Source organism: Oryx dammah, unplaced genomic scaffold, assembly GCF_014754425.2.
Source record: "Oryx dammah isolate SB20612 unplaced genomic scaffold, SCBI_Odam_1.1 HiC_scaffold_21, whole genome shotgun sequence".
Classification (NCBI taxonomy): Eukaryota; Metazoa; Chordata; class Mammalia; order Artiodactyla; family Bovidae; genus Oryx; species Oryx dammah.
In genome coordinates this window covers 1,306,407-1,319,311 of record NW_024070205.1, presented here as the reverse complement: position 1 = coordinate 1,319,311, position 12,905 = coordinate 1,306,407, and the positions used below count along the sequence as shown (strand labels likewise).

At 64.2% G+C, this 12,905-nt stretch overlaps 2 protein-coding genes across 3 annotated transcripts in view; both read right to left on the bottom strand.

Moving 5' to 3' along the window:
* CACNA1S (calcium voltage-gated channel subunit alpha1 S) overlaps positions 1-7,313 on the bottom strand; it is a 55,529-nt gene extending 48,216 nt beyond the window's left edge. Inside the window, exons 1-2 of one of the 2 annotated variants that reach the window (XM_040263223.1) lie at positions 7,098-7,313; positions 5,607-5,712 (exon numbers count right to left, since the gene is read on the bottom strand). In XM_040263223.1, coding sequence (XP_040119157.1) covers positions 5,607-5,712; positions 7,098-7,249 — 258 coding nt within the window. In that variant the 5' untranslated portion in view covers positions 7,250-7,313. The remainder of the gene's footprint in view (positions 1-5,606; positions 5,713-7,097) is intronic. The other variant, XM_040263224.1, reaches the window with a different exon arrangement.
* A 1,341-nt stretch (positions 7,314-8,654) lies between these two features.
* Positions 8,655-9,179, bottom strand: ASCL5 (achaete-scute family bHLH transcription factor 5). Its single transcript, XM_040263776.1, has one exon. The coding sequence runs from the start codon at positions 9,177-9,179 to the stop codon at positions 8,655-8,657; it is 525 nt and encodes a 174-aa protein (XP_040119710.1).
* Between the last annotated feature and the right edge of the window lie 3,726 nt (positions 9,180-12,905).

Genomic DNA, 12,905 nt, shown 5'->3' with positions numbered 1-12,905 from the left:
CTTGGCCTCTATGCGTTGAATCAGCCTATGACCTGTGTTCCTTCTCTGTTTTAATCAGTGATGTCTTTACTCTCTGCTTGTGGGCACAGTGACAGATAAGCAGCTAAAGCAATGTTTCCAGCCTGTCCCAGAACTGGTCACTCCGGCCACTGCTGCCGCTGATTTTCCGCGTGGGTCCCGTTGCTCTGGCCCCGGCTGCATGGAGACGCTCCCAAAGGTTTCCTTTCACTAATTCAGTCGGGAGTCCCCCTGGGGCAGGGCCCCTTCAGCCTTCAGGGAGCAGGTGGGCCTTAGAGTGGCAGGGCTGACCTCCTGGGGTCCTGGGCTGTGGCCAGCGCCCTGGGTCCTAGTTGGGCTTCCACCCCCTGCCCTCCCACCGGCCCCAGGATGGCTCAGGGTCTATTCCGTCCTCCTGCTTCCTTGACACACGCTGGCCTGTGTGACCGGTGTCTGCCGTCTGCACTAGGCTGGGGGAGCCCTGGCACAGTCAGTGTGGGTCAGTCCTGCAGGCATAAAGCAGCCTGACCGCCCTCTGGGGGTTGTGGATGTGGGGCCGGAGCTCCGAGCTTCCTCCCTGGCCTGCGTGGCAGCGACTCCACAGTCTAGAGAGAGGGGTCCTGGGAAGGCGCCTCCAGCCCCGCCCGGGACCACTCCCTGGGGAAGCAGAGACCTCCTGCGTCCCCTGCTGATGAGGAGGGAGCCACACGCACTGCCCAACCAAGGGTGCAGGTCTGCTGCAGAGCCCATTGGACGGGCACCGTGCCTCAGTTTACTTGTCTTTAAAACTGTGCCGCCCTGTGGGGCCACGGTGGGCATTCAGGGGGACGAGGCCCTGAGCGTGTCAGAGCAGTGCCCGGCACAGGGCAGGTGCCCAACGGGTGACGACCAGGGAGAAGATGGTGATGGTGGCGTTCGGGGGGAGGCCAGGAAAGCCGTCCAGATAGATCAGATGTTGGAAGAAGGAAAGGGTTAAAGAGGGCGGACACAGATGGTGGGTGGGGTGAAGAGAAAGATTTTGTCTGAGATAATCCTTTGAGTCCAGAACAACCCAGGGCCTCTGTGACTGGGGCTCTGCGGCCGGGAAGCCCCCACAGGGGCACTGAGACTCAGCACAATAAGGCCTCTGTGCTGATAGACGAGGTAGCACAGCCTACAGGCCTTGACTCAGGCAGAGCCTTCTCGGAAGTTCTAACCCCTTTTACAGGGGAGGCGCAGAGAAGCGCAGCAACTCGCCCGAGATCACACAGCTGCAGCCCCAGGGCCCCCTCTCTGAGCCACCATCTGCGTCTCCTGCCTGGCTGAGGCAGGGCCCACATCCCCCCTGCTGGCTGGGATGCCGTAACGGTAGCCGGGACGTGGGCACCGACCCCGCCTTCACGGGTCTCGGACCACGGCGTCTCCCCAGACCTCCTGGCTGTCTCTGGGCCTCGGCCTCCCCTGCTGCTCTGACCCAGGGCTTCCCCCTGATGAAGCGTCATGGGGGCCCCCAGCTCAGCCCGTCAGCCTGGCTGAGAGCTGGTGGGTGGGGCTGGAGTCACCCCGGAGGGGCCCCGGCCTCCTGGGTGGGGGGCTCGTTCCCAGAGCAGGTGTCAGGGCTCCCCTCCCAAGTGAGGGGCCAGCTGCCCAGGGCCGCACGAGGCCCGCCCCCACCAGCCTGCAGTCACCCGGAGTCGGAGAGCCTCTGTGGCCCAGGGCTCCAACCCGCACGTCCAAGGGCAGGAGGGCTCGGGCCGCACCTGCGGGGCCTGGGGAGGCCCTGGCTGTCCCCTCCCCCAGGAACACCTGTGACATCACTGCCCGCTCAACACCCTCCCTGAAACTCCCGCCTCCCCTCCCCAACACCATCCCATGCCAATCAGGCGCTGGGTCCACGGAGCCCACCTCCTAACCAGCCCCCTCCACCGTCTCCAAGGCCTCTGTTCACCAGACACAGCGTTGCTGCCCCCACCCCCAGCCCACTCTCCGAGGCGCCTGAGAGCCACTCCGACCCCAGCTCACGTCTCCACCTCGTGCCCCCCGCCCTGTGTCCGCATGGCCCTCGCCTGAGGCCCCCTCCCCGCAGGCCCTGGCGCCCCTCTGGACCACTCCAGGACTGGCACGCCCGGGGACGGGGCGCGTTCGGGCCTGGCCCAGGACCAGCGCCGTTGAAGGTGTTGGGACGCCTTCCTGCCACCGCACTCCCCCTGGCAGCCTCTCCTGGTGGGCTACGGCCTGTCTAATGTGGGCGGGTGCAGACCCACCCAGGCACCCCCCAACCCCATGACCCAGCTGCACCCTGGCCTGAGCTGGGTGTGGACCTGGGCGTCCCCCTGCACACAGGCCCGCTGCCTCCGCCTGACGGGGACAGGCCTCCCCCAGGGGTACGCTGAGCACTGGAGGGTGGGGACTGGACCTTGCCGGGCGCCACTGACCGGACCACGGCACAGGCAGCCCTGGCTGGAGACAGCTGTCCGGACACACCGCATGGCACATGGGCATAAACCTGACCCTCCCAGGACCTGGGGCAGGTCCTGCCAGGAGGCCCAGGGCCCCAGCGGTCGGGGCCTGAGCTGAGAGTGTGTCCTCCGAGGCAGGGAAGGCGGGGAGGTGGCAGAAAGCGGGACCGTGAGTGAGCCACTGCCCCAGTTCCCGGCCGTGCACCTGCCCCTGCAGGGCCCCCCTTACAAAACACAGAGACAAGACGGTGAGATTTGCTGCCGCCACGACTGCAGAGCGTTGTCCCGAGCACGGCGCCCACCCGAGCAGGCCACACTCCGGGAGGCCGCCTCTGCGCTCCCGGCCCAGGCCAGACCTGCCACCCTCTGGGGCCTCCCTGACCCCGTGGCTCACCCAGGTTTTCCTCCAGGACAGCATGCTCACGCCCTCCCGACCCTGCGCGCGTCCTCTTCCTTTACTGCTTGCCTGATGCACTGGACTGACCTCTGTGCAGACGGGAACTCCGGTCCACAAGGCCAACCCCCATGGGTGCCGGGGACGGAACTCTCGACAAGTGTTTGTTACATGAACAAGAGAGTGAACGGTGGTCCGGGCGCCTCCCTTCTCCCAACCATGGCTCTGCTGGATGGCTGGAGGTGGCAGACGGGAGATCTCTGGCCTTCCTCAAGTTCTTGTAAGGCAGCCAATCGTGGGAAGAAGAGAAAAAGACCCCTGATCCCTCCCCATTGCTCTGCCCACCCTCATTTCCCTTTCACCGGTTTTTGGGACGATAAACATAATGGACAAGGGGGAGGCGGGAGGCCTCAGTGGGGAGCTGGCCGTGTGAGCGGGGAGCCAGCCGTGGGAGCCGTGGGAGCGGGAGCCGTGGGAGCCGCGTGAGTGGGGAGCCGGCTGTGTGAGCGGGGAGCCGTGTGAGCAGGGAGCCGTGTGAGCCGTGTAAGCCGTGCGAGCGGGGAGCCGTGTGAGCAGGGAGCCGTGGGAGTGGGAGCCAGCCTCAGCGTTGCACCCCCCACCCCCGCCCCGGGCCCTCACAGTGGGGGTCCCTCACAGAGGAGCAGCAGCCTGTCCAGCTCCGACCCTCGCTGTGGCAGTGGCTGTCTGGGAAGGTTTCCCGTGTGGTCCTGCCCGGGGGCACATTGCCTCATCTCTGCAGGCTCTCTCACAGCCCACAGCACTGTCTGGACTTTTTGAGGGGGCTGCTTTGTTTCAAGATGGAAGGCAATGTGCCTGCTAAGATCTCTGACACTCTCCGGAGGATGGAGCGCCTTTCCAAAGCTGTCAACCTCTTAGGGAGTTGAAATGGAACCGATGCCCCCAGACACGAACCCCTGAAGGGCGGGGTGGACGCAGGGCATAGAGAAGGGACCCGTCCCGGGACCCAGGGCTCCGAGGAGCGCCTCCCCACACCTGCCTCCCCCATGTCGGATCCCACTCTCTGCATTTTTGCAATTATAGCCAAGCACATGCTTAGACTCCCAGCTTCTCCCCAACCCGAGATAGATGGATCCCATGGAAAGCAACGCCACGCAGAGGCAGAGACAATGCTGTCCTTCCAGGCCCTGGACACACGCGGCCGGCTTCCTCCTGCCCTCCCCGCAGAGTTAGTGCCCGAAAAGCCTGCTGAAATGAGGGGGCGCACCACCCTGTCCCCGGGAGCCTGGGTGGTAGGTGCCCAGGGCCACGGCCTCCAGTGGCTTTCCCGGGGCCTCCGGGTTGTTGCCACATTGGTGGCACAGCGATTCAGTCAAGTCTGAAAGTCAGAGCCCGAGTCTGAGACTCTCTGGGAAGACAGACATGTGGGGGGACCCTGGGCAGGGTACACAGACCCCCCGGGTCTCAGCTTCCTCGTCTCATAAAGGGTCTAATGACCCCACGGGGGAGGAACTGAGACAATAAAGCATGTTTAGCGCAGAGCTGGGCGTCTAATGAGCACTCGGGCAATGTCAGGTGTTTGACTATGATCTGGTTTTCGGGTAAGTCCATCTTTTATCCTCTCCACGCCTCCGTTTTCTCATCACAGACTGAGGCAGGGTGGAGCAGAACAACCTGACCCTGAAAACCCCCTCCAGCTGCGGCATTCCCTGGCCTGTGGACGTGTTGTGGGTGCTGAGCCGAAGGGAGCGGGGTGCTGGCCCAAACTCCCCCAGAAAAGCAAGCTCCACATAAGCACGTTTCTTCCAAGTCGCACCCAGGGAAGGGCGATCAGCGTTCAGCCCCGTCATCGGCCTCACTAAGCCTCAGTTTCTGCATCTGTCAAACGGGACTGGCTTAGGAGCTGTGGTGCGGAGGACACAGCCCACTCTCACGTGGTGCTCAGCGGTGAGTCCCACGGCCACAGGAGTGGAGCCAGAACCAAGGTCACCTCCAAAGCTGACTGAGGCCCTTTGTAACCTTTGCCAAAGCCCCCTGATCATCACTAACGAGCTTCCTGACTCCAAATTAGGCCAAAACGCTGACCCCGTGCTCACCCTATAGCACCCTGACCAACCGTGCGTGCGCGCGAGCTAAGTTGACTCAGTTGCGTCTGACTCTTTGTGGCTCGCAGACTGTAGCCCACCAGGCTCTTCCGCCCATGGGATTCTCCAGGCGAGATACTGGAGCGGGTTGCCGTGCCCTCCTCCAGGGGAGCTTCCCCACCCAGGGAGGGACCCATGTCCCTTACAGCTCCTGCTTTGGGAGGTGGGTTTTTTACCCCTAGTGCCGCCTGGGAAGTCCACCCTAACCAGTCACCCAGCAGCAACCTGCCAGTAGGAATTTTCTTTTTCTTGAGGCTATAAAAACTGGCTTCTAAACCAGGAAAGCACTGCCTCTCTCAGGCCTGTTAGGAGGTCAGCCCACTGAGCTTGCAGCGCCCCTGTTTTCTCTGATCTTTGTTCTTAGCAAACTCATTCCCTTCTGAAATGCTCCTGAGTCTGGACATTCCTTTCCAGCCCCCGCTTGGACTGCCTCAGCACTTAGCACAGAGCTGGCACAGCGGGTACTTGCTTAGTGCTGGCTGCTGATATGACGGAATCCAGCCCAGCCAGGTTTCCCTGCGGAGCTCAGAGCCGCTCAGCCTGCCCTGCAGGTCTCGGGGACAGGGGTCTCTATCCTCCCAGGGGGGTGGGGGTGAAGCTCCAGCATCCCCCACTGGGCAGCAGGCCAGCAGAGGCAGGACCACACTCTCTTACCAGGCCGAGGTTCAGCCTGTTGTTGTCGTCCTCCGGCATGGGCAGGTACACGGCCAGGGCCACGCAGTTGGCAAAGATGGTGAGTAAGATGATGGTCTCGAAGGGTCTGCGGCGGAGTTAAGGAGAGAGTGAGGCGTGGGACTTGCGGGTGGAGCGGAGAGTGCGCTGGGGGTCTCTGTGGACACCGAGGCCCAGTGACGGGCCCACATCGCACTTCTGCTCCTGGCTGGGGTGCGGGTGGGGACCCTCCTCCATCAGGGGGTTTACTGAGACATTCAGGGACCGCAAGGCGCTGGCTCCCGTCTGGGGCTACTCAGCTCCAGCGCTCAGGGAGTCTTGAGTCCCATCTCAGCCCCTACACCCCCACCTCTCGCCCGGCCACCCACCCCTCTGTCCCTTCGAAGGCGCTACAGTCAGACAGTCCTCCAGGTCTCGGATGAGCAGCCAGGGAGGCTGGACTGGTGCGAGCCGGGTGAGGCCCCCAGGGCAGGACGGGGAGCGGCTGTGCGCCCTGAAACCTGGCCTCTGCGGCCTGAGCAGGGGAGACTGCCCCACGGCAGCTGCACCCCCAGGTCCCAGCACCGCCTGCGCAGGGCGAGCCAGCTGCTTGCCAGAGGGCACCCCCAGGCTCCCTGGACTTGCTGGCGAGCAGTAGGGGCCCTGGGGGAGGCCGCCAGGGGAGGTGAGGGTGGTGGGGACTGAGGGGTGAAGATGGAGGAGCGGAGGTGTGCGTGAGCAGACGGTGGGGATGCACCCTGTGTCCACAGCTCACGGGAAGGCCCCGTGCCCTTCCCAGCCACCTTCCTCGGGTTTGGGGAGAGGTGGCCTCAGGGCAGAGGCCTGGAGAGGCACCGGGAGACAGGCGAGAGAGGCCCTCGGCCCCCCAGACAGAGCGGGCAGGGGGCCCGGGGTGGGCACAGCAGTGTGGGGGCAGGCCTGGTCCCACCAGGCGCCCCGGTTCCGAGTTCTCTGCCCCTGCAGCTCCCTCACTCTCTTTCTTCTAGGCAACAGCTGGTGGGAGCCCGGTCTTCCAAAGCCCCTCAGAAATATTCCAAATATTCCCAGCCGGTGCGCTCAGCACCCCCACAGGCCTTCCCTCTGCCTTCATATCTGTCCCCCCGGCCCCAGCAAGCCGGGCATTTTCATCATTCTTCCTCCTGGAGCTTATGCCAGCGTGGAGGGGGTCACATCCCTGTGCCCAGGGCGTGCGGCCCAGCTGGGCCTGATGTCTGCACAGAGCTCGGTGCCCACCCCACCGGCCTCCCAGCCCCGCCGGCCCGCGCCACCCTGCCCCATGTCAGGGCCTCCACGCCTTCCAGCACCTTCCAGAGGCGGCCTCGGGGCCCTGCGCCTTGCCCCCAGCCCCCTGTGCCTGCGCCAGGGCTGCCTTCCCCAAAGCCCCCGGCTGCGCCCCCGGGCCCCAGCGCCGGGCCCCCAGAGCCTGTGATCACTGAGCCCCCTCCTCTCCTCCGCGCAGCCCCTGAAGGATACTTCCACTCGACGATGCTGATGCAGGCTTTCCGCACAGGGTTCTGGAGGGTCAAGCAGAACAAGGCCCGGGGCGGCCTGGGCAGGACCTCCGGGACGGGCTTCTTGGCCTGCTTCCTCCGCAGGCCCTCGTCCTGGGCTGGGGCCGGCTCCATGGCTCCCGCGGCCTCGGCCTGTCCTGCTCCCCTACCACTGCCCTGTCCTCCGCACGTCCCAGCGCCCCCGCCTCCTGGACTGGGCAGCCGGGCTGGGGCGCCTGCCCTGCTGAGCCAGCCGGGCGGGGCGGGATCACTCTCCCTGCTCCGGGGGTAAAATTAGCCTCCCCTGGCTCCCTGCTGGCCAGCCCCGGGCTGCACAGCCAGGCAGCTGTCACCCCTCCCCGGCCCAGCCGGCAACATCCCGGTATGTCCCCAAGGAGGCAGGGGGAGGGTCACATGCAGGCCCAGGCTGGAGCGGGGGACAGAGAGCTCAGGAAGTAATCTGGAGCCCCCAGACTCACTGAGCCCACTGAGGGGCCACCAACACCAGCTCCTGGATGTCAAGATTAGTCCCCCTCCCCACCCCAAGTCACCGTCCGGAAAAGGTGCTGGGTGGCCCGGCTCAGTAGGAGGCCACAGCCCTCCCTGCCATCTCCACCCGCAGCCGTCTGGCCAAGACCCTCCACTCTCACCCCCACGCCCCGGGGTGGGGGGCTCCTGGGTGTGCACAGCTTTGTTCCCCACCTCACCCCACCGCCCCTAACTGTGCAAGGGGCAGGTGTCTGCCCCTGGGACTCTGCCCCTGGCAGGTACTGAGCTCTGTGTGAACGTCAGCTGAATGCATAAGCGAACAGAACACCCCACACCCCCCGCAGGCAAGTGCTCTGAGTGGAAGGAGACTGGGTGGCCAGGGGAAAGAGGTGGACAATGACCCGGAACCAGAGCCCAGCGTCTTTATTTAGCCCCTTGGTGCAAACACGGCACACACACCCACACGGCCTGCGTGCCACAGAGCGCAGGATGAGGGGAAGCAGGCCCTCCCGACCTGGGGAAGGAAAAGGCCACGCTGCAGGCTGGGGGCTGGGGGCTGGGGGCCTTGGGTCCTCCAGTAAGGAAGCCAGGGAGCAGCACGGACCACACATCCTCCCCCGGCCACCCCTCCCTGGGCTGGGTGCAAGCTGCCTGGCCTGCAGCTCACCCTCTGGGTGGCCCTGGGAGGCGGGCTGGCACGCTCCCAAAGAGACGCTGGTGTCTGAGGCCATCTCCTGGAGAGTCCAGGCGAGGCCCACCCATCAAAGCAGGCTTGCCTTCTGGGCTGCGCTTGTGGCCCCGGGGGTTACAGATCAGGGCTGCAGTGGCCGAGTACACACCGGAACCTGGGCTTAGACCTGTTCCCGCGCGGGGCTGAGGCCAAGCCGGAGCCCGACCCCGGGGTGGCCTCTCTCGTGCCCCGTGTCCGCCGGCTGTAAGGGCCGGGGCCGGGGTGGCGCTGGCGCAGGGAGGATGCGGCGGACCCTGGGGCGTCGGTCGGCGGGGACCCCGGGGACCCGGAGCCCCCCGAGCCCGGGCGGCCCCAGCCTGCTCAGTGGCTGCACTCCTCCGACTCGCCGCAGGAGGGCTCGGCCGAGCCGGGCGCCAGGGAGGGCGCCGCCTGGGGCTCGCGGGGCGGGGCGTCGTCGGGGGCGGCGCTCAGCAGCTCCTGCAGATGCCTGATGTAGCGGATGGCGGCGCGCAGCGTCTCCACCTTGCTGAGCCGCTTCTCGGCCAGGGCGCCGGGCAGGTGGCCGCGGAGGCGCGCGTAGCCCTCGTTGACGCAGCGGACGCGCTGGCGCTCGCGCTCATTGCGCTTCTGGATGAAGGCGGGCTCGAAGGGGTAGTCGCAGGCGCCCAGGGCGCCAGGGAAGGGCGCGCCCGGGAAGGCGGCCGCGTACGCATCGCAGTAGGGCGGCCCAGCGGCGCCCGGGTAGAGCAGGAAGGGCACGGTGCCCAGGGGCTCGGCTCCGGCCGGGGGCGCCGGCCTCGGAGGGGGCCCGATGCCCAGAGGCAGGCACCCGGGGGCCGCTGCGGGCCGGCGGGCAGCCAGAGCCCGGCAGAAGTCGTCGTTCATGGTGCCGTGCGGAGCCGGACCGAGCGAGCCCCGAGTCGCCCCGGCTCGGGGTCTGCGCGCCCTACGCGCGGGGCGAGTCACATCGCCGGCAGCGGCTCGGGGCGCACGGACTGGTCAGCGCTTCTTTCTGCTCTCGGGGGAAGCTCCGAGGTCCCCCTAAGGCGCGCCATCGCGGTGGACTGGGCGGCCGCGCAGAGGCGGGATCCCGGGCCGGGCACGGGCCTTCCCAGGGGCGCAGCCCTGTGGCTCTGGCGGCCTGCGCTGGGCTCTTGGTCCTCGCCGCCCTCGGGGACCGTGGCCTGCTGCCTGGAGTGCGCCGTGCCGCAGAGGCTCCCGGGGAACTCTCTAAAGAAGAGAGTGGACACGTCAGTTAGAAAAGGGCTTTCTTTGGGGGCTCTTTTGTGCCCCCCCTCACCCCCGCGACCCTCCAAGGCAATTGTAAGCATCAGGGGCGGAGGCGGTGGGCTGCTGAAGACACTTGCGGAGCAGGGTTTGGACCCCCCGTTCACCCTTTCTTGCTGGGGTGACCTCTCTGAGCCACGGTTTCCAGTAGGGAGAGATTTAAAGCATCCTTCCCAGGAGAATAACGCTGTATAAGGACCAAGCAGGAAAAGAAATACACCCGAAGACACCCCCTCCAGGGCCTGCCTTATAAGAGTGCCCAGCCATGTCCTCTCCGCTGAGAGTGAGCGGCACACCTGGTCACTCCCACCTGCGGGGCCTCACACCTGGAGGCCCCCAGCCTGGGGGAGGGTTGGGGGGCTGGGGGGGGGCGGAGAAGGGGGTCATGAGCCTGCTCCGGCCCCCTGGGTTTGTCCCTCCTGCCTTGGAGTGCGCAGAGCCTGGCAGCCCAGTCTGCACAGGTAAGTTCTTGTTGAATAACTGACAGGGTGGATGAGACAGGAAGCTGGGCTGGTCGCAGGACTGTTACACACAGCCTTTCCCAGACTCCGGGGCGCTGTTGCTTTAGAAATGATTGCCCTGGGCTGCATTTAGGGGCTACCACCCCCTCCGCAGCCCCCTCACCCGCGGTTACCAGATCCCGCTCTGCCGTCACTGACCCACCCTCCCCCTGTGTGTCTGCGTGCCCCGCTGGTACCCTCTGCTCCGTCACGTGCTCTGTTATTGTGCCCTACCCACTGGAGACCTCAGGGTCCCGCCACCCCCGGGGGCAGTGATGGGGCAGCAGGGTCCAGAAGCTGGGCAGGCCTTCTGTGTGACAGAGGGCTGGCTCTGTCCCCAGCCGGGGACGCAGCTCAGACCCCCGAGAGGCCCCCGCACCTTCTCATCACTCCCTCCTCCAGCTCCCAGGCTGGGCCCAGCTAGCTCCGCTCTCTGCAGAGGGGCACTGGGGAGTCAACAGTCCCCTAAGCACCTGCTCTCGAAACAGCGTATGAGGCTTCGGGACAAAACCACACACTCCTTCGCCACTCCATGGCCTCCAAGGGACCCCCTTGGGAGAGAAGTTTCCAAGGGATGGTTCCAGACAGTCTCTCCCAAACAGCCCCTTCACTCCATCAGGACCAGTCTCCCCTGACACTCTGCCTGCTCCTGACCTCACCCCTCGGCTGACACAGACCCGGCCGGTCGTGGCCCCTTTGCTTCCCAGTCCTGCCTGTGCTGACTGTCTGAATTCGCCATCCCCCGACATGGGCATTCGAGGCTGTGGGCTCTGTGTCTTCAGCCAGACAGTAAGCTGCCAGAGGGCAGGGATTTCTCTCATTCTTAGCTAGTGCCCCTTAGTCCCTTGCCAGGGCTGGCATGGAAGGGGTGCTCAGAATTATCTGCAATCCATCCTCTTGTTTTATAAAAATACGAGACCCAGACTGCCCTCTCGCATGTGATCCCTGCCTATTCAAATTCAATTTATTTGAATATAATTTGGTAGAGGTCAGAAATTTATTTACATCTACATGCGAAGAGTTGACTCATTGGAAAAGACTCTGATGCTGGGAAGGATTGGGGGCAGGAGGAGAAGGGGACGACAGAGGATGAGATGGCTGGATGGCATCACTGACTCGATGGACGTGAGTCTGAGTGAACTCCGGGAGTGGGTGATGGACAGGGAGGCCTGGCGTGCTGCAGTCCATGCGGTCGCAAAGAGTCAGACACGACTGAGCGACTGAACTGACCGACTGGTAACGTGGCAGTGAGCTCAGGTGAGGCCACGGCTGCAGGTGAACTGTGATCTGGGTTTTCCTCTGTGGAATGCTCTACTCTGGCGAGGAGCAGAAGGATGTAGGGTGTAGGTTATCCTCAAGAGGGCGTCTGTGCATGGGACTGCCCTGGGAACTGGGATGCAGCCGTGCACAAAACACGTAGTGAAATAGTAACAATAACAGCTGCCACTACTACCCTCGATGTGCGGCTTCGCGACGAGTGCTGTCAGTGAAGCGTCACTTTTATTCCTATGCCAGTCTTCTGAGGTGGTGGTCCAGTTGCTAAGTCCTGTGTCCCACTCTCGCGACCTCAAGGACTGTGGCCCTCCAGGCCCCTCTGTCCATGGGATTCTCCAGGCAAGAACACCGGAGTGGTTGCCTTTCTCTTCTCTAGGGGATCTTCCCCACCCAGGGATGGAGCTCAGGTCTCCTGCATTGCAGGCTGATGCTTTACTGGCTGAGCTACCAGGGACGCTCATTTAATCCGGTTTAGAGGTGAGCAAGCCCAGGCTCATACAGGTGAAGTGACTTACCCAAGATTCCACAGTCAGGGATCTCATGAACTGTCACCCCCATCCGTCTCCCCCCACCCCAGCTCCCCCTCTATTTCTCCTAGAGTTTCCCATTGCAATCAGAAGGGCGGTGCTGACCTAACACGGTGCTCTTGCTAATCTGTGCTTCCTGTTGCAGGGGCTGTTCTACTGAAGGTTCGGGTGAGGGCGCTGTTTGAGCTCCTGCCAGGTCAGAGTCGTGCCAGAGGTCCCCGGGTGGTCCTGGGAAGATAATGCCCCTTGAGGGTGCTCTAAGGAGGATGGCCGCGGGAGGGGAGGACCAGGCGGAGAGTCAAGTACGTGGAGCTGTACCCCCGGGAACCCGGCGAGGAGGCCCTTGCCTGAGCTTAAGAACTCCAGAACGGGGCTCCTCCTCCATCCGCAGAACCCCAGCGGGATCTGACCGGCGGCTGGGGACCAGTCCTTGGCCTCTGCTCCCTGACTGGGCAGGACCAGTGTCAACAGCGACACCGTGTGGCGGTGAGGAGCAATAGCAGCTGCAGTTTGCGGAAATTCAAGGTCAGGAATCCACTAGGACTCCCCCGACCTGAGTTCCCCAGGGCTTTTGGAAAATTCAGCTTAAGGGAGGATCCCCAAAAAGAACCACGAGGTTTTCCATTAACCTCCCAGAGGGGGTGGGTCAGCTCCCATCAGTTAACTGTTCATTACATACAGATACAGAAAAGATGTGTCATTAAACATATTTTGGATTTTGAACAAAAAACCTGCAGATTGTGTCAGTATGAATCAACTTACTAGCTAAGAGCGTGCTTCTGAAATAGTGTGTGTGGGGCTGTCCCCACCCACGAGGCACTGGAGGCTAGGGCTTGAAGCCTCACTCTCCACCCTTCTGGGGACCTGGCTCCTCGCGGGCAGGGCTCCTTGCCCTGGGCGCTGGTCAGGCAGCCGCCAGTGGGGTCTCCTGGGCTCCCTTCCCGCGTCCTTGCTGCTCGCAATTCCGCATCAGGTGCATTTGGGGGGGGGGGGGGGGGGGGGGGGGGGGGGGGGGGGGGGGG

What these genes read in the sequence shown, in the direction of transcription:
- ASCL5 (XM_040263776.1), bottom strand. Translation starts at nt 9,179, where the DNA reads ATGAACGACGACTTCTGCCGGGCTCTGGCTGCCCGCCGGCCCGCAGCG.